The sequence below is a fragment of the Wyeomyia smithii genome, chromosome 3 (genome assembly GCF_029784165.1).
Source record: "Wyeomyia smithii strain HCP4-BCI-WySm-NY-G18 chromosome 3, ASM2978416v1, whole genome shotgun sequence".
In the NCBI taxonomy this organism is placed as follows: domain Eukaryota; kingdom Metazoa; phylum Arthropoda; class Insecta; order Diptera; family Culicidae; genus Wyeomyia; species Wyeomyia smithii.
In genome coordinates, this window is record NC_073696.1 from 5,551,962 (window position 1) to 5,573,665 (window position 21,704).

Below are 21,704 nucleotides of genomic sequence, written 5' to 3' on the forward strand. Positions count from 1 at the left end.
TCCGTGTATAGAGTTTCCACGAAGTTGCCTCTGTCCATAGACGCAAGAGAGAAATCAACAAATTCAAGTAAGTTGGTAGCCGTAGACCTCCCTTTGTAAAAACCATGTTGGTTACACGTTATGCGATTCTTTACCTGATTAAATATTTTTTGGTTTACGATAGCTTCAAAAAGTTTAGGAATACATGATATTATTGCAATGCCACGATAATTTTTGATGTCAGATCTCTTACCTGACTTGAAAATCGGTATAAGAAAAGATTTTTTCCAGACTGATGGAAACTGTCCGGACGTAAGGGATAAGTTGAAAAGCCAAAACAAGGGTTTTACGAAGGCAGGAGCAAGATTTTGCATGAGTGAGGGTGGAATTCCATCTGGACCTGGACCTTTTGAAGCGTCCAGTTCTTTTAGTGTTGCGAGGATTTCTTGAACAGTTATTTGCTTAATAGATACGTTATTTATTTGTTCATGCAAGTGCGAGAAATACTCAAAGTCCCTGACTTCGTCGCTATTTTTATAAACGGTTTGAAAAAAACTCGCAAACTTGTTGCAGATTTGCTTTGAGTCAGTGCTGGCAAAGTCTTCATATTGCATGCGAGATGGGAAGTTATTAGACTTCATTTTATCGTTTGCAAATTTAAAAAACTGTTTTGGGTCTGATTTAATGTTATTTTCCACCCTTGTGTTGTAGTTCTCATACGCAATAGATATTTTAGTATTCAGTTCATCACAAATGTTCAAATATTTGTCTAAATTTCTTTGGTCTTTAAGTTTTTTGTGAGTTTTATGAGCTTTTAGTTTCCTATTCTTTAAATTTTTGATTTCTCTGGTGAACCAAATGGGATCTTTTGAGCTAACCGTTTTCTTTTTTGATTTTGGTACAGTTGAGTCTAAAACACTATACAGTGATGATAAAAAATTATCAACCGCTTTGTTCATATCTATTTCATTTTTTAGAAGTGATTGCCAGTCGATGTCAGTTAATTTACGATTGATTAGTTCGAAGTTTGCTTTAGTGAAGTCATATTTATATTCAGGCTCATGATCAGAGGGTCGTGATCTCTCGGTATCAATCATTAGCGAGTACTCAATTGCAGTATGAAATTTTTCATTTTTCCATAGGGGATATTCTGCTTTGTCAACACTAAAATCTTCCGTGCAATTGGTGAATAAAAAGTCTAAAAAACAGTTTTGTTCATTCCGGATTGAGTTTACCTGATTTAATCCAAGTTGACTAAAACCGTCAAAAATAAATTGCAGAGTTTCGTTTTCTCCTACTACAGGAAGTAAAAGCGATTCATTATCATCGTTTACAATAAAATCAGCATCATTTTGATTGAAATCTCCATATATATGAATTTTTGAGTTAGTGTGGGACTCATCATTCACTAATTCTACCGTCCTTAAAAATTTTTCATATGATTGCTTTTTGGCAAAGTGGGGTGGAAAGTAAACAGATACGAAAATATGAATTCACCCTTCAACAGAACTTTAACCCAGACATCTTCAAATTCGGCATGTTTCTGGGTTATGATTTGCTCAGAATCATGCTGAACCCCAACAGCCACAAGCACTCCTCCACCTGATTTCTTATCAGATAGTGATAAATCACGATCGCTCCTGAACACATTAACGGAACTGTTGAAAACTTCTTCACTTTTAATATCTTCGTTCCAGTTCGTTTCCGTTGCTAAGATGATTGAGTATGAACATCCACTTATTCTGTTATTAATGTGATTAATTTTGAGTGCACTGCGCATCCTGTTGAAATTCTGAGCATAAATCAAAACTTCATTGACTACTGGCGTTGTTTTTTCTTTCTCTGAGCGTCACTGATTTTGAGAACACGAATGCTTACAATACACACATCACACGGGAAACTTGCTGATCTAAAATTATTGTTATTTTTATAGTTGTGGCTGCCAGCCAAATGGTAAGGACACGATACAGCTGAAGAGGTCGCGGGAGTCGTTAAGTTGAGCGGGCTCGTTGAAACGGTAGGCATGAAAGATGATTGTGGCTCATTATTCGCTGGGTACGGATTAAGTATTTCGCCTCGTTGAAAAAAGATATGCTGGAGATTAGGTGGGGGTCGAGAAAATTTATCCTTCGCTGCAGCAAGAAGCACACGGTCTGGTGGTAGTTGGTTGTAGTAGCTGTTGTTAAGATTCCTGTTAAGATTGAGGTAACGATTCGGGATTTGATTGTTGTTATTATTGATGCTGTCATTGTTGTTGTTGGAGTTGTTAATGTTGCGGTTGTTGTAGATGTTATTATTGCGATTGAAGTTATTATTGTTGCGGTTCTGGTGGTTGTTGTTGCTGCGGTTGTTGTAGATGTTATTGTTGTGATTGTAGTTGTTATTGTTGCGGTTCTGGTGGTTGTTATTGCTGCGGTGGTTGTAGATGTTATTGTTGCGATTGTAATTGTCATTGTTGTTCAGGTGGTTGTTATTGTTGCGGTTGTTGTAATTGTTACCATTGCGGTTGTTGTTGTTAGTATTGTTGTTGTAAGCCTGTTGTCGTCGATTCCTCCTTCTTCTGGCTGCATCTGCATTCTTCAACTGTACCAAACGACGCCTTTTACGTTCATCATAATCTGTCCAATCCGCTTTCCAAACTTTTTTTGAACCTAGAAACCGCCAACCTGAATTATTGGCATTATCCAAATTAAGTTCTGTTGCCAAACTTGGAAGTGAAACAGGTGAAGCTATTGGGGGAGCGGCAACACTCGCTGACTTAGATCTTAGTTCTTCGATGCAGGATGACAGAGTTTTAAGCTCATCTACAATGTTTATCTCTAACGGATTGGTTTGTATTGAACAGCTGGTTGCTGTTTCTACAAACAGCTGTCCTAACTGAGAAAGTTCGTTATTTATGCTGGTCAGCGATTCCATTAATTCGTTCCGAAGTTCGTTCTTGAATTCCGAAAAAGCAATGTTAACGAGCTGCGTCAGGTGATTTTTAAGTGTAGGCATAACACCAGCCACACTGTTGGCTTTGATGTTTGACGTTAGCGCTTGGTTTATTTGTATAAGTGACTTGTCGATACCCTCTAGAGTTTCTGGAATTGTGCTTGGTTGTTCGAGTTGGGTCACAAGTCGATGAATCACCTCTGTATTATCATCAATCAATTTTGTCAGCTTGTTCTGCTGTTTGGTCAACGTGTTCAATTCAAACGATGCCGTTACTAAAAGTTGGCAGGAATCGCAGCACGGTAGCAGAAATGCAGTTGGATCTACGGCTGGTTTATCTTGTTTGTCTTGTTTGTCTTTTTTAACGATACGCAGACAACTTCTGCTTTTAGCAACTACTTCGGGGGGGCACGATACTCCCACACAGGAGGCATGGACATGACCTTTTATTTTAATTGAACCTTTTTGGTCTATTATGTACATATTATGAGCAATTTGTATAAGTTGAAACCTCATTTTTTAATCTTTTCTATGATATTCGAGGTTTGAGGCAACTAACTGATTTTTTGCAAATTTTGGAACGGGTCTTTGAGGCATCGTTTGCAACCAAAAGCTAAAAAAATGAATTTTGCCAATCATTAATTCAACTAACGATATATGCACCCTGTTTCACGATAACTTGGGAGCGATAAAAATCCTTCATACCTCAAAAGGAAAGGAATAATTATTCTTATAATAAATCTTCGAGAAACCATCTAACGTGAACAGTTTTTAAGGTATATTTTTTATAACTGTTCGTATTAAGCCATCAAGATATAAAGTTTCCATTGGTCTAGTTTTCGAATTCCAGTGTGAACTGAGGTTCAAATGATGTTTTATTGGTTTGGTTGACAAATGGCTATTTTATCCGGGTTTTTTTTTTGACTCGGAAATTTTCCCAATGGTCCTAATAAAGCTCAAATCTTCCAGAAAGGTCGTCGAGGGCATATGTTGTCTGCAAAACAATACCTACTATGATTTATGTTCGTTTCAGGGCAAAGTTTAAGTATATTTGTATGAGAAATCCTCCCTAAAACTTTAAAAGGACTTAACTCAAAAATTAGTCCAACGATGATTTTCAAAATTGGCCCAGAAGTGCAGGACAGCAATACAAACCAACTGGCATAAACAGTTTTGATGGCGTATTTTTTTTTTTAATAACGGTATTTGGAACACCGTGACAGAGTTCCCCCGTCCCAACAGGTCGATTCAAGTTTGCTTCCATGAACTTAGACTAATTTGAAGTCTCGAAGGTAAAGATCTTTCGAAATGTTTTGAAACAAGCCTTTTACTTGAACAATTTCTAAACCTACTGTCAGAGCATATTAAAAACTGATGTTTTGAAAGAAAAGTTTAACTTATGAATATAAAAAAACATAAACTACTCAACAAGAATTGAGCATTTTTGCAACGGTCATAAGATTTTTTTTTGCATTTTATCTTCGATATTCACTAAATGATCGTGATCGAGAGAGTAGATTTCTGAAAATACAAATTTATATAAGCTTAAGATCCAGCGAATGCTTCTGAATATTTTGTCTATTCAGAATCTTTTTTCACATTTCAACATTGTCAGATGATCAATTTTTGTTTTCAACTTAACAAAAATATTCTCACGTATATTAGCTGTCTCCGTAATACAGTGAATGTAATTGTTGGCAAATGAAAAAAAAACTTGTCAAACAAAAAACAGAAATTATTCATTTCGAACTTTAACTTCCTTGTAATTGTTATGATTTTTCGCTGGAACTTGTTGATAATTTTGTTCAACTTATCTTTTAATGTTTCGCTATGAGTGAACTTATGTAACGGCTTCGAAATTATTTTCATAATGAAATTTATATAAATAATTTAATTTGATCAGAGTTTAATAAGACAAAATCATGTATTATGATAACGTGAATATTGTTGGATCTGGTTTATGAGGAAATAAAGTTAATTCTGATTCAGAAGCATTGCGAGAAATACTTGGTGATTCTTCAATAACAACGAACGCTTGTGCCTTGTTGAAGAAATGTTGTTCGTACAAAGAAACACTACACAATATCATTAAGTGTAATCGAAGTTCTTTCTAATATTGTTCAATATATTTCTAAAAAGAAAATTTATGGGGATTCTGCATATAAAAAAATACTAAATCACAGAACAAACGAACTGTTGCTGTCTGGAGATTCTGTACCATTTGTAACTAAAAATCCTTCTAATTACAGTGTTTAGTCCCACGTCACCATTTCATACAACCCTAGGGCTGTATACCTTGTAGTATTTCGGTTTTATTTATTAATTCCTTTCGCGATAAAATGCTGAAGTAGACCTTACGCTCCAGGTTTGCCCTGAAATTCTCAATGAAACGCAACTTGGGGGCGTTGTGCGGGTTCGTCAACGTGGGTACCACTTCGATATTCAGCCGCTCTATTTCCTCCAACGATCGCTTCCAGTAATGGGCCGACGCCAGATCCGGCCAAAACACGGCGTCTTCGGTCTTATGTCGTCCGGCCAGTCCGGGCAAACGTAGAGCGGCTTTTACATCCCCTTCTCGCTGATTGTCAGTCACACCACGTATTTTTTCACTGTTTAACCGGTTGCACCGATCTCTCGGCAAAGTCTTCCTTTTCACCATCCTTTAGAGCTTCTTGTCGCTCAGGGTCGTTTTAAGAAGCTCTGATTGTTGCCATGATGTTGTAGATGCCCTTCGTCCAGTGTTTTGTGAACGCGGCCCTTAACGGCACTGTGAACGCGCACCTCAACGGAGCAGCTTCATTGTTTTCGCCATCACAGTTAGAGTACGACGGATAGAGCTGTCTTTTTTTTCTGCTGAGTCATTGGTTACTATGATTGATGCTGCATAGGCAGTTTCTCCAGTGTGTTACCTTCACATCACATCACCTTTACCCATTTATTTATTCATTTATTTATTTATTATATTAACGAGGTTTTAACCATGTGTTGGTCATTCGCCTCGAAAAATCCTTTACCCATAAAAAATCGGCAATTTTCATTCATTTTTATGATGCAAGCGTTAATAAAAGTTAGCCCGTATGTTAATTAGGACCTAATCTTAAAATGACACTGTTCTATGACATTGTCGATTAAATAAAGTTTGAATAGCTCTCACAAGTATGTTTTTTCATTTTCGTTTTAATTTTTTTTCACACAAATTGGGTGGTCGAAAACCATTTCAATATTGTACAAAAAAAGCGTAATTTTTGATAAAGTTTCGAAAGTTGGGTCAAGGTACTATACTTTATTCCGACGTTTTGGTAGTCAAAGTTCCGCAAAAAAAGCAAAATTCTTATTCTTATCGGTAATTGTATTGTATACTGAAAGGCTGAATCTCGAGAAGCCGGAATACGAATGGTTGAAAAATATAAAAATGGCGGATTCTAGAACAAGGATCGACCCGTCGTCGGAAGCGGCGGCATCTTGCAAATAAACAACTAGTTAACTTGTTTTACGCTCTGTATTTTGAACATCTTGAACAATCAAGTTTACTGAAAACCGTTTGTGTTTTTTTTTATAATGTGCAAAACCTTGTGTTTCAGGCAGTGAATATATGTACATCCTCTCGAAGTAATTACCGCACCTTTTTCATTAAAATTGTTTCCAGTTTTTTTTTGCATTTTAAGTAGTGCTACAGGATTTAGGCTTTTGAAGTGAACCAACTTTTAGGTTTTTTTGTAATCATAGCCGTCCTAAATGACTCCATCAGCTTTTGATTTTCCCTATCCGAAAACTGTAAAGTAACGCTGCTGGTTTCTTTGTTTTTGACCAACAATTTTGATATTCTAGCAAAAAATTTTATCTTGATTTACGAGGACGGCCCGAGCATTTAGCTTCACCGCTCGAACGCGTCACTTTTGCAAGAAAGATTTACTATCGTGTATTACATACCACCAGGGCTACTGCCAAAATTTAAGCCGAATCGTACACGTAGTTTTGTTTCGATCGAATGTGGAAAAGAGCGTGCCTGTGAATTTGATTAAAATGGAAAAAGCACAATATCGGTTGGTGATTCGATTCTTATTTTTGAAAAGTCACGCAGCGAAATCAAAGAACGCTTGGATGCTGTGTACGATTCTCCGCCACACATACACTACCCGCCATAAGTTTGGAATCGCTTCACTGAGTATTGCACCACCCAGTTTGAATATTACAGCACCCCAAAAAGTTCAGCATGACCAACAATGGGTAGATTTATGTCACTCTATCTCGTGATTCTGCCAACTTAGAGAGTCGGGTTCTTCAGGAAAGTTGTTCTGGAGGTCAAGTGCTTGTGATCGGTGAACATTATGGTTTAAAATTCAGCCGCAACAAAGCGGTAGTGTGCATATAGTTTTGAGCATATAGATCTAAATTTATCTCGTAAATCTGACTACTTAGATAGTTGCCGTCTCCAGCATAATTGTTTAGGAGGCCAAGGGTTTTATTTGGTGCACGGTTTTTTTCGAAAATCAGTAGTTATAGGGCGCTAGTATGCATACCACTTTGAGTACACTAAAGTCGCTTTTTACGCGGGGGATACGTGTCGCGTAAAAAAAACCGCGTAAATTCCGGAATCCGCGTAAATTCAGGAATCCGCGTAAAAAAACCATCGTTGATTTTGCATTCCGAGTGAAAGGAAACCGAAATCCGGGCAAAAAAAAATATACCGCGTAAACTCCGGAGTCCGCGTAAAAAAACCGCGTAAATTCCGGAATCCGCGTAAAAAAAGCCGCGTAAAAAAACCCGCGTAAAAAAAGCCGCGTAAAATAACGCGTAAAAAGCGACCTTAGTGTATTTTGAACATAATTTATCTCGTGAACCCATTCACTCAGAAAGTTGCGGTCTTCAGGAAAGTTGTTTGGAAGGTTACGAACTTTTGGTTGGATAACAGCTTAGCCCGGAACTCTACCACAACGTGGTATTGGTGCGTACACCCAACGCAAACGGGGAACATTTTATTACTTTAGGGTAATTTTTTTTTACTTATTGTTTCTTATGACTGCGCATTATACACAAATAGTAATAACTAAAAAGTAACAAAAGTTATGACGGGCACACGCTTGTATGTGTTTCTGCAGGAGAACATACAGCCAAGCACCGCAATGCATGTGTTAGCAAGACTTCACTCGCTGCATTTGTATTGATGCAACGATCAGATTCATTTTGTCCCCTTCATCCACACATAATGAGAATCTCACCCGTCAATCTCAAATGTCTAATTAGAAACACTTTCGTTTCGTCCCCCAGTGTTTACTTGAAATGAAAATTTGTTATACTGTCTGAACAGAGTTGCCGAAGTTGCGAATATTGTTCTGGATGGGCACGAGTGTTGTATTTTCAAACAGGTGCAAATGAGTTTCCATGAACCAATGAGTATGTGTTTTGGATAGCTTGCAAAAAAGCGAATGTTTTTGTTTTTCTCTAACGCAGTTTACAGATCGTGATGTCATTTATAGACGCATTTCAAGTCTTTGAAATCATCAACGTTAGCATACTCTATGACAGGGAAAATGCTGCTTGGCAGCTCTTGTCATATTCTTCCTCTACTCCGTATGCATACAACGAGCGAACTAATACACGCTCACCGGATGAATTGGAGATTGAAAAAACTTGTAACATGTGCAACATATGCGACGGTGTGTGATTATTTTTTACTTGAGATGGAAAGGGAGCAGTTTTTGACAGAAAAAAATCTTGCATGTGGTTGAAACGATCATTATTAGATAGTCGTACTCCCGTAACACATGCTAAATATATGACAGTATGTGTTGTTACTTGACTGGGGAAGAATTTTATTGCCTTTTAAGTAATAGGTTTGTTACCTAAAAGGCAATTTTGCGCTATTGCTTCTAAAGTAATAAGGAAAAGTTTTGCGTGTATGAAGTCTTCAGTCCCTTCTACTTTACTTTATTACGTAAATTCAACCGCTAAGGAAGTCACTATCTTTAACAGAGTCTCACGAAAATCTCGAAAATCCTAGCGCCTCGTAGTGATATCATGCTGCATTAAACTGTCCACCAACCAGAAGCTCTCGACCTTCTGAACAATTTTAGTGAAATCCACAGAGGAAATCGGATTCGTGAGATAAGTTAAGATGAAAATACGAGGAATAGCATGCACACTAGCGTCACGTATCGGGAAAAACTCAGTACTAGAATATCCATCACTCAGAAGCCCTAGGTTTTCTTAACAATTTTGATAAGCATCCAAAAAAGTTCGTGAGATAAGTTAAGCTCGAAGTACTGCGCATTTCATGCTCACTAGTGCCACATAGCGGAAGAATTCTGCAATAGGATGTTTATCAACCAAAAGCCTTTGAAATCGTGAGATAAGTTAGGGTCAACATACGAACAATTTCGTTCACATTAGTGCTACGTAACGCTCCCTACTAAAAAGTCCATCATCTAGAAGCCCTTGACCTTCTGAACAAGTCTGCTTAAAATTGCAACTTTCTACTGCAATACTGATCGCACGGATTCTAAACTTATGGCAACTACCATGGAGGGTGAGGTGACATAAATCCACGATCTCGCATTAGCAGACCACCGATTGAAGGTGCGCGAGATAGATGAGTAGGCATCTCAGAACGCGTGGGTCGAATTCTGCATAAAATTTTGGGTAAGAGAAAGCTAAAAAAGCAAGCCTTCAGATTGCGCAACATATTTGAACAAGCCGAAAAATGATCTCTATTACACAAAAACTTAGGTCCCTTAAGCTGGAAGTACAAAGTCAGCAGAACAAAGGGTTGATAGCATGAAAATTTAATGCTCATTCGATGCTCATTTAATGCCATATCGCCGAATTTAATGCTCCATCATTTCTTTGAAAAATGCACTTGTTTGCTAGCTTAAGAAAATAGCTAGCAGACAATATAAGAAAATAGCATTTTTAGACACAAAACAGTTCTATAACGGTCTAAAACATTTAATGCTCTTGAAAAAAACCTGATTTTCATGATAATTTTATTGATTTCGTATAAATTTTTCCATAATATGATAAAAACATGATAATACATGAATAGCTTCAATTTTTTCAAACATTTCCTCTGGAAACAATCAGAATCCTTTTGATACGATTAGATAGCAATTAAATGCTTTCATATGCGAGCAGTTTTAAGAACTTAGGTGCATTTTTCATTGAATATTTTAAAAAAAAAATATTGTTCTGCTAGCTCAAGAAAAAAGTTAGCAGAACAATGGCCAGAAACAGCATTTTCAAGCAATGAACTGTTGTAGAATGGTCATAATAATTTAATGCTCATGAAATGCTCTTGAAAAACCTGATTTTCATGATAATTTTATTGGTTTTGTATAAATTTTTCAATAATATGATAATACATGAAAAGCTTCAATTTTTTCAAACATTTTCCTCTGAAAACAATCAGAATCCTTTTGATACGATTAGATACCAATTATTTTTTTCCATATGCGAGCAGTTTCAATAACTTGGGTGCATTTTTTCATTAAATATATTTTTTTCAAAAATATTGTTCTGCTAGCTTAAGAACAAAGTTAGCAGAGAACATTGGCCAGAAACAGCGTTTTAGGCAGTAAACTGTTGTAGAATGGTCATAATAATTTAATGCTCATTAAATGCTCTTGAAAAAACCTGATTTTCATGATAATTTCATTGATTTTGTATAAATTTTTCAATACATGATAAAAACATGATAACACATGAATAGCTTCAATTTTATCAAACATTTCCTCTGAAAACAATCAAAATCCTTTTGATACGATTAGATACCAATTAAATTCTTCCATATGCGACCAGTTTCAATAAATTAAATGCATTTTCCATCAAATATATAGCACATCAAATTCAGTACCCAGCGAATCACGGGTTGAAACCCTTATTTTGTACTCTTCTCTAGAACAATAGCTTCTCTGGCTATTTTCTAGCAACTGTTGGTCCCTTTTTTCGATTTGTTGGGCACTATTTGGTCACGTTTTACATCAACTTAGTCACTAAAATAACTGTTTCTGACATCGTTGACCACTACCAGCCCTGCTGCTTAGGCAAGATTCAACTATTAGAATATCAGTGAGATGTTTTTCAACTGATTTTTAAGTTTTGCATTATTCATTATTTTTTAAACCTTGCGGTTTTGTCGAATCTCCCTATCCCTTTTCTTAAACGGTTATAAGATGTTTAAATGCTTCCCTCTCTCACTAAATCCTTGCGTAACTGTGCACACGGTGCACACACAACATGCTGAAGTGACGAACACACACTCTAACGTAAGTGTCAGCTTCAAATGACCAAATGTCCTAAAAAATATTAACTATGCTTTAATATCCTATTCACTTTTTTTATTACTCCTACTGGTGAGTAAGTTGCATAAAATCTCTTGTCTTTATCCTTCTGCGCAAAATCAATTTCTCTCTTTTCATAATAAGTGACGAGCGCACGAGAATTTTGTGCGCGAGTTGTCTCATGTACGCGACACCCATGCACCTCATTCGTTTTGTCAAAAACGAGAGATATCTTTGTGTACGACGCAAAAGAATTCCCATTTTCATGTGACGAGCAGTGGCGTAGGGTCCACCTGTGCAACATGTGTACTGCACAAGTACTCTGTTACCTAATATTCAAACTCATGCAATTATCGAAGAATAATAGTAATTAAAAAAAAAAACAAGTGAGCATGCTAGCGAGGTCTTTTATTTCAAAGTATGGAATGCTTTTGTTTGATTTTCTTCTTTAATTTACGGAAAAAAACTTAAGTTAATGTTTGTGTACATGTAGCAAAATCAGCCTCGCGACGCCTTTGGTGACGCGACAAGGCTCGTAGGCCGAAAACATACTGGCGCGTCCTGCCGCGGGTTGATATACAGCTCTACTACTCCGCGGCGTGGGTCGCGCCGGTGTGTTTTCGGCCTACGAGCCTTGTCGCGTCACCAAAGGCGTCGCGAGGCTGATTTTGCTACATGTACACAAACATTAACTTAAGTTCTTTATTATTCATGTACTTTCATATTATTATCATATTATAGAAAAATTTATACAAAAACAATAAAATTATCATGAAAATCAGGTTTTTACAAGAGCATTTAATGAGCATTAAATTATTATGACCATTCTACAACAGTTTATTGCTTGAAAATGCTATTACTAGCCATTGCTCTGCTAACTTTTTTTTTAAGCTAGCAGAACAATATCTTTGAAAAAAATATATTTAATGAAAAAGTGCACCTAAGTTATTGAAACTGCTCGCATATAGAAGCATTTAATTGGTATCTAATCGTATCAAAAGGATTCTGATTGTTTTCAGAGGAAAATGTTTGAAAAAATTGTAACTATTCATGTATTATCATATTTTTGAAAAAAATTATACAAAATCAATAAAATTATTATAAAAATCAGGTTTTTTTCAGGAGCATTTAATGATCATTAAATTATTATGACCATTCTACAACAGTTCATTGCTTGAAAATGCTATTTCTGGCCAATGTTCTGCTAACTTTTTCCTTAAGCTAGCAGAACAATATTTTTGAAAAAATATATTTAATGAAAAATGCACCTAAGTTATTGAAACTACTCGCATATGGAAGCATTCAATTGGTATCTAATCGTATCAAAAGGATTCTGATTGTTTCCAGAGGAAATGTTTGAAAAAATTGAAGCTATTCATGTATTATCATATTATTGAAAAATTTATACAAAATCAATGAAATTATCATGACCATCAGGTTTTTTCAAGAGCATTAAATGAGCATTAAATGTTTTTGACCGTTATAGAACTGTTTTGTGACTTAAAATGCTATTTTCGTATATTGACTGCTAGCTATTTTCTTAAGCTAGCAAACAAGTTCATTCTTCAAAGAAATGATGGAGCATTAAATTCGGCGATATGGTATTAAATGGGCATCGAATGAGCACTAAATTTTCATACTATTAACTCTTTGTTCTGCTGACTTTGTACTTCCAGCTTAAGGGACATCAAAAACTTTGGGAAGCAGACACGTAACGTATCGAGATAACCAACTAATTTAAGAAAAGTAAAAGAAATAAATGTCTAATTTTGTTTGCAATTTTCTGCAATATTCAGAGACCAAAACTATACCCAGATGTACAAAAACGAAGCCAACCCTCACCTGATCGTAATACTGATCCCGCAGGGTAGTCAAATGATGTGTACCGATATCACGTATCTCCCGCAAGTGTTTCGCCTGGGTCGAGTAGCTGCCCTGGATCCAATCCACCTGTTGGGCGCAATTATCCTTGATGCGATGGACCTACTCAAGACAGAAAAAAAGTACCAAAGGTTAGCAGTTAAAGCGCAATATTCGATACATCCAGCCCGCACCTGTTGAGTGTAATTCTCCCGCAGCCGTTCCAGCTGCTGGCTCTTGTAGTGCTCGATGTTATCCAGCATGGCATAGATCTGGCGCGCCTTCGACGACGATTTGTCGCTCCGGTAGCAGTAGCTGCAGCAGTTCTGGCAGATCAAATCGATAATGTGGAAGCGGATGAACACCCGCCGGATTCCCTGGAAAATCAGCGTCAACGCCAGAAAGGTTGCCGCCGAAATGGCACCGGTAATGATACTGCCAATTTTCACCCGATAGAACACGATGGGATCGATGTACAATCTAGAGGAGGGCGAAAGATAGAAGAAAATTCGATTAGTCTCAATTTGCTGCGCTGCCGATTTGTCGAGCAATCAGTTCTTGAACGACCTTTGTCAGTGTGAATATTTGGCGCTGATAGTCGCTGCTATCAGTGCGGCTCTCGGGGCGATAGAACGATACGATACGATAGAACGGGTTATAAGATCGGAGCCTTACAGCACCATGACAGCATGCATGGCAAAGCACAAGGATTTGCCCTACTTTTTTCGCTGCTGCGGTAAAATTGGCGACACAGAGAAGAGTGAATGATGTGCTGCTAGCAAGCATGGCTGACCCCATTGAAGGTCATCGCCATTGTACTTGTTTTCGGGCATGGCAATAATCATCATAAAATTCGAAGTTATAAGTGTGAGGCGGCTACACTGTAGCTGTGTTTACAGCATGCTTGAGGCAGTCAACACTTCAACTATTTGAACACGACAGCTTCCAAGTATCCTGATTTATCATTTTTCCATGCGAAACTTTTTTCATTTCCTTGCCGTTGCACAGTAGGCAATCGCTGGTCACAAACAACATCATTTGATTTAAAGACGTTTCTTTACTTGGCCACCGCTTCTCTGGAGTCACCCCACTGTACGTTGCGGTGGTAAGACGCCCACGCGGCTGAAGCCATTTTTCCACTTCCGTTTCAACCGAGGGGCTCAATGGCGCGTGAGAAACCCCCTGGGAAAACCAAATCAACCAAAAACCTTCCAATAATTCGATTGTGTGAGCATCTTTTGAACCGTGCTTTTCTTTTCATAATGGCGACCCCGTCGTGAGTGTCACGCCATAATCAGCGAACTGAAGAAATTTACTCGATGCTCGATGTCATTGTGTGCTAGTAACTAAGCTAGTGAAGTGTCTAGTTGCTAGTAAAGGCATTGTCGGAATCGATCTGTCGTAATGCGGTCCAATCAAACGAAGTGAGCCAGTGACAAATCGAAGTCAATAAGCGTATATTTTGCATTTACATAAAGTCTTAACCCGAGAAGCTAACGAACTGAATAAAGTGGTTGCTGCTAGGTTTTTTACGATGCGGATCGGATTCATCACGTGAAAATGAAACGCTGGAAATGTTTTAGTAGTATGATTATGACGATGATGATGATTATGAGAGCGTCCATCATGCGCTAGCCTTCCACTAAATATTGTGTTTCGCAAATAATTTTCTCCTCCGGTTTATGCGTTTCACAATGGTGATGATGATGATGATGAATTAGCAGTTTAATTCAGGTCAACAGCGCGTAGAGGTTCTTGAAAATTCTCATTTTACTAATGAAACTAAATATAATTTTTTTGGGAAGGTTTGTAGGAAAGCCATATCATACGTGGCATCAACGTAGGAGGATTATATTAAAAGCGAAAGCCGATTTTAATCATGCACTTTAGGTAATACGAAACGTACGTCTCACCTTGAAGCGTCTTTGGTAGAAAACTTAGTGAAACCGCAATGTGCACTTATTTTAGATCGAGCGTGTGAATGGCAAGCTTTCAACAGGTAGCGAAGGCTGCAATTAATTAATACGTGATGTCTCCTTATTGATGCTTCAGTGGAAAGGTCAACATGGTGAGTTTTTGGTCAATTTTTTTCGAGATTGGAATGGGGATAACTAAGCTGTCAGAAGTTTGGTTAAGCTTCTAACCAGATGCTCTATAAGACCTTTCATACCAGAGAAGCAAACAAGAGAACTGCATGCAGGAATGTTATGTTACAGACTCGTATACTCGGCTGCAGCAAGAACCAGCCCATCAAACAAGGGTCTCATGTTGCTTAATTATGGGACGCCTGATTAATAGGGAAATTTCGATTAACTTTTTGTACCAGTACGAGATCAGCGATTGGTGTAAAATAACCAATTTGTTGTTTCTCTTTTATAGATGGTATACGAAGAATTTCAAAAGGAAAATTTAATAAGTTTACAGCTCAAAAATTTATGCTGAGCTTTTTTAACTCACTATTTTATAAAGCTTGAGAGACTCAAATTTGCAAATACGTTGCAACCTCAAATAAAAACAAATTAAAAACTCAGAGCTAAAACGTTGTCGTGAAGCCAGTACTTAAACTCACCTTATTCCTGCGGTGGCATTCCCCATAATATTGATAGCATAGCACGTGTACAGGCCGCTGTCCCTTCTGGAAATATTATGAATCCGCAGGAAGCCATTCTCCAGCAGCGTAATACCCATGCCCGAATTATACGGCAGTGGCCCTACGCCAGTCACGTTATCGGTTGTCAGCATCTGAAACTCAACCGACTGCTGGTACTTGTTCGACCCTGTGTAGCCGGACGATTCGTACAGTAGCGATTTCTGCTCCTGCTCCTGGCTGTGCCGTAGGATTTCATTTTTCGGTGTTATCCAGATTATGTCGGGCGGTGGATTGCCAGTGAAGACACACTCAAGTACGGCGTCCGATTTCAGCAGATGCATCTTGCTGTCCGACGATTGCAGTAGTTCCGGTTTGAAGCAGTTGATGTGCTGCAACACCCGAACGATGTCTCCCGGGTATCCGTTGCGACACTTGAGCTCGGATAGGCGCAGTAAATCGTAGATTTTCTGCGTGTTATTTTCCTCCTGTAAATCATCGATCCACCCCAAAATCCAGTACATGTGGCAGTCACAACCGTAGTCATTGTTGAGAAAGTTGGCCTCCTGTAACATGTGCAGGTTCCGGATCTGTTCCGGAATGTACATGATGTCGTTGTTGGCGACATCCAGGTAGCGCAACTTGGTTAGCTCACCGATCTCTTTCGGCAGGCTGGTCAGTCTATTGTTCGATAGTAGAAGAGTTTCCAGGTTCGGAACGTTGCGGAAAACACATGGTTCGATCTCTTTTAGGCGAGTGTTGTTGCGGATCGAGAGGTGCCGCAAATTGCGTAGAATGTCCTTGTTGATGGTTTTATTGTGGCGGGAAATCCAGTTGCTTAACGTTTCTAGGTTGGTGGCATCTAGGTAAAGTCTTTCCAGCTTGTACTGGCTGGAGAAGATGGAATTCGGAAGTGTACGCATCACATTGTTGCTCAGGTTGATCGACTGCACATTTTTCAGCGCCGAAAATACTGTCGAAGGGAGTATGTAGATCTGGTTCTGATTGACGTATAGGTGTCTAAGGTCTTCTAGGGTGTCGAAGGCATTCCGATCGATGAATACCAGCTTGTTCGAGGAGAGATCCAATACCTGGAGTTTTTTCAAGCCGTACAGGGCATTCTTCGAGATCTTCTCGATAATATTGTTTTTCAGTCTTAATACGCGCAGCTGCTTGTTGGTGAGAAAGAAGTTGTCCAGAAACGAAACGAGCATATTGTTGGACACATCCAGCACTTCCAACGCTCGCAATTCTTTAAAGATTTGAAATGGCACCACATACAGTCGATTGCTGGACAAGTACAGCTCTGTTAGATTGTTCAACCCATTAAAGATGTTCCGTGGAAGATCATGTATTGTGTTGTTCGATAGGTTCAAAAGCCGTAACCGATTAAGCGGTCGCAGGAGACCCATAACAATTTCGTTCAGTTGGTTGTTCTGCAGCTGCAGCTCCTCTAAGTGTATTAAGTCGTAGAAAATATCGTTTGGAAGATTGAATAATTGATTCTCGGATAGTTTCAACAGTTTTAATCTCTCTAGTTTGCTAAAATAGTTTCGTCTTAAACTTTTAAGCTGATTTCCGCTTACATCTAGTATGATTAAATTAGTATATCTCTTGTCTTGTCTCCCGAATGTCAGTTCCAGTTGCTGTTCCGTAACGTTACTATCACTCCATCGAATCGCTTCTAGGTAGTTTTCATTCTTGAACGACAGAAAGTCACTAGCCGGATTTTCGACCAATACTCGATCCAATAGCACTCCTTTGTAGGAGTTTGCCGGCCGCAAGTACTCGTCGTTAATCGTTCGTAAGCTTGTATCGGAACAGCTTAACACTTTCAGAAAACTATGTACATCCTCGCTGTCATCATTGTAGGTTGGATAGTCAGATAACGGCAGCTGCTGGGGGCCTGCTTGGTCGGCTCTCTCCGCCACCGCCAGCAGGCCGTCGATTGGAGAGTTGCTGGTGCCGCTGCCGAAGCTGCTGCTGTAGGTCGACGTCAGGGTGCATTTTGTCTGATCCGCTACACGTACAATGAGCAACAGCTGGGTTAGTATCAAGATGACATGCCGACGTCCGGCCATTCTAGGAGCTGCAAGAGGAATACTTTGCCGCGGCTTGTTCTCGATGCTAGCGAAAAGCTTTCGGCGGTGCGATTACTCGTCTGCTTCGGATAGTTGATCCATTGGCTTCGTGAAGATGGTTTGTCCGACGGGAAAACGTGCTGCATCTTTTCCGACCCGACGACTCTGTTGGAATGAAATGAAAGAGGGAGAAAAAAGACATATTAGAAAGTGTGATTCCAGACGGTGGCAATACTGTAAAGTCGTTTTCTATCAACACTCCCACACATACAACACGGCTTAGATAAATTGGCATAAGTGTTAATTGTTTAATGTGTGTCCAGATCGGGCAGTTTACGATAAGTTAGGCTTGAGGGAAAAAAGGCGATAAAATACGCTATGCAAGAACTAATATTTCAATTTTTGCGTTTTTATTGTGTGATCCAGAAGACCAAGGGTTAGCTTTGTGTTTTTCTGAGGCTATTTTTACTCTAATTCCATATTCATTAGGAGCCTCAATCTGTTGAATACCAGATAAATAAAACGTTGAATCCAGTTTTGTTCAGCAATTCTCAGTTGCTGTTAGCAATTGTTTTCCTTTCTCTTTCATTACTAGTTGACAAATATTCAGTTGCTCGGATTTTGACACCATTTGATGGTATACCCTCCCAACATCAGTCAATTGGTATAAACGAGCAACTCGGGAACGCTTCCAAATCAATAAACGCCCAATTGGCTGACCTTGAGAGGCAAACCATGCTAGAGCTATCTGTTTACGACTGCCACACTGGAATGCACAAATTTGAACAAATTACCGTTGTGAACAACTGCTGCCCAGCTGGCTTACAAACAGAGAGGAAACCAACTGCAAGCCATATAAAATATGCAAATTGAAGCAACGTCATCATAATTTCGCTCTTCCTTGCTTGCCAAAACGAAACCCAAAGGGAAACAAAAAGTTACACTCAACGGATCTCGAAATCAGTGTTAGTCAAATGTCCCGGAAGCAGAACTATTAAACAACAGTGAGATTATTCTAGGTGGAAATAAACTCGTTAACATTGTTTTAAGTCTCTACTGGACGTTGTTTCAAAATTTCCTAAAATAATTATACAACGATTACATTCCATTATCTATCAACTTGAACTGAGCAAGAAAAGACAAATCGCACTGCAAAGCGATGGTTTTTCCTTTGCCGTCCGAGTGACAACATTTCTGGCAGATCTTCAACGACATTGACAGAGCGTGTTTTCTTTTGTTCATTTTAACCGAAGAAAAAACAAACTGGCAGGACCGGCTTTCCAATATCAACCTACCAACATCAATTGCCATGTTTTCCGAACGACGAAGAAAAATAATGAATGAAACGTGATGTGCGCGCTAAAGGAGCGACTTGTTTTTTTATTTGGGAATTCGAAGCCTGTTCAGTGTTTTAGAATACGTTAATGCAGTATCAGAGCAAACACGTGTCCAATTGATTTCAACAGTCAGGAATGTTTGCAAACCATTCTTTCCAGGAAGACTAACATGAAACCAAAATAATTTATTTTATTGCCCCCCAGCACTGATTTTTACTATTTCCATCTGCTGCACCAGTGAAATCACTGAGGGGAAAAATCAAGCGAAAATTGATTAACAATTTTTTCCCCGAAAACCAGCTTTCATCTATACCATGCACTAATATTTCAACTCATATCGATAGACATACTGATACATGCTAATATAAGTTAACCACAACATTAGTAAATATTACTATTCGTCTACATATCTTTCATCCTGTACTTTTTCGACCCACTTTTAGGACAAACAACTTTTGCGTGTATGACGCAGGAAACAGTAAGCAGCATTTCACTGCGGTACTCTGTTTGTTATTGATTTTTTTTTACCGTGATTCCGGCATTTGTCGTTGATTTTTGATGTTCGCTCTTCGTTTTTTTTTTTTGGTGCATAGCCTGACAGGGCGGCTCTGTGCATTGCCACATCACCGGATATGTTGTGGTTCAGGCATATTGGTTTATCGAGCGGAGAAGTAGGAAATCCAATAATTGATTGGGTTGGTGAAGCACTTCAGCCATGACATTCGGGTTCAATTAATTAATGCCATCAAGTTGAATGGAAATATTGAATCACAAATGTGTTGCACATGGATGGAAGTTTGTGAAAAATTAGTTCATTGGTGTTAGAACGTTTGTCATAGTGACCAGCTGGTCAACATGGGGGTGCCTGTAACTAAACACCGACCAGAAAGACCAAGTTTATTCTGCTACAGGTCAGCTGGCGGGTGAAGTGTAAGAAAACTTTTCAGTTTTCAATGGCAGCAATATTGTTGGGAACCTGCCAATATGCACAAAACAGCAAAGCGGTAGAAAAAAACGCCGTGACGGCATGATGCACAAGTATTCGAGAAAGTGTTCAAACTTCTGTTCTTTCACTTCAGATGCCATCCAGCGAACGTCACAGAGTAAAATATGTATTAGATAAGGAGTAAACTGTTTGGTCGGTGCACTGAACGGTAGAAGCTTTTTGCCTTTCTCCTAGAAAGGTATAGCAATCACTTGCAAAACCGAAAGTATAAAAGTGTTCCAAAGGGCCGAATGGCATATATCACTCGACTCAGCTCGACGAGCTGAGCATTTTCTGTATGTGTGTGTGTGTGTGTGTGTGTATGTGCAGATTTTTATTCTCACTCACTTTTCTCAGAGATGGCTGGACCGATTTTCATGGAATCAATTGCAAATGAAAGGTCTCGTTGTCCCATAAGACCCTATTAAATTTCATTGTAATCGGATCTTTAGTTTAGAGGTTATGTATCAAAATGTAAAAATCATGAAACATCATTATCTCGAAAACTACACAACCGATTGAACCGATGAACAAAGTTGATTTCAAATGAACGGGCTACCTAAAATACCCATAACTTTTGAATTTCATAAAGATTGAACACGTGGTTCAAAAGTTATGACAAGAAACGTGTTTTAAAGACTACTTAATCTCACTCATGTTTCTCAGAGATGGCTGAACCGATTTTCATAAAATCAGTGTCAAATGGAAGGTCTAGACTATTCATCAGACTATTACTTTGTCTGTTATGTTCAAAAATGTGAAATCCAGCATACATATTTCGAAGACTACTTGAACTCACTCACTTTTCTCAGAGATGGCTGACCCGATTTCCACAAAATTAGTGTCAATTAATAAGTCTAGCTGCCTCGTAACACCCTATTGAATTTAACTGTAATCGGACAATAACTTCGTCTGTAAAGTACCAAAATGAAAAAATCACGAAACTTCATTATCTCAGAAACTACACAACCGATTTGATCAATATTATTATCAGATGAGCGGGCTAGTTAAGGGTTAACTGATGAATTATGATTGAACACGTGGTTTCAAAGTTTGGCTGCCCTATACGTTCCCATTTCATTTGATTATAATTGAACTTAAGCCACCGTTATGTATTAAATTGTCAATAAAACAACGAAAGTCTATTATTTCAAAGATTACATGCCTTATTTGAACATAACTAGTGTCATACGAACGAGTCATCTCTCAAACTTACAAATAACAAACTTCATAACAATTTGATATGTGGCTCAAAAGTTATGGAAAAAAAAAGAAATTCAAAGGCTATTTAAAACTATACCTGCTTTGATTGACATATGTGGTCTCCACATAATTTAAATGTGGTTTTGTACTATTTGAACGTTCCAAATTCATTGATTCCTTGCGATGTGTTTAAAGTCTGCAAATGCACGACGAATCGGCCAAAGGATATGATCAAAGTCAAAAGACAAATCGTTTGAAATGATTGGTTTTATCGAAATGACAACATCCTCGACTTTTGACATCTGTACATCGCCCTAATTTTGAATATATTCATATTGGGTGGTATTCGGTCATTTTCAGCAAATTTTCTGGCATCAATCTGACACCGGAAATACTCATATTGGAAGGTATTTAGTTATTTTGGTTGTTTTCCAGAAATTAACAGTGGTCGTCTTTAAATTA

The 21,704-nt window shown here is 38.3% G+C and overlaps 1 protein-coding gene across 2 annotated transcripts in view; it reads right to left on the bottom strand.

The window, feature by feature from the left end:
- The window catches only part of LOC129726874 (uncharacterized), a 78,280-nt gene that overhangs the window by 12,229 nt on the left and 44,347 nt on the right, over positions 1-21,704 (bottom strand). For both annotated transcript variants that reach the window (XM_055684056.1, XM_055684055.1), the window contains exons 2-4: positions 15,619-17,882; positions 13,244-13,529; positions 13,032-13,172 (exon numbers count right to left, since the gene is read on the bottom strand). In XM_055684056.1, coding sequence (XP_055540031.1) covers positions 13,032-13,172; positions 13,244-13,529; positions 15,619-17,717 — 2,526 coding nt within the window. In that variant the 5' untranslated portion in view covers positions 17,718-17,882. The remainder of the gene's footprint in view (positions 1-13,031; positions 13,173-13,243; positions 13,530-15,618; positions 17,883-21,704) is intronic.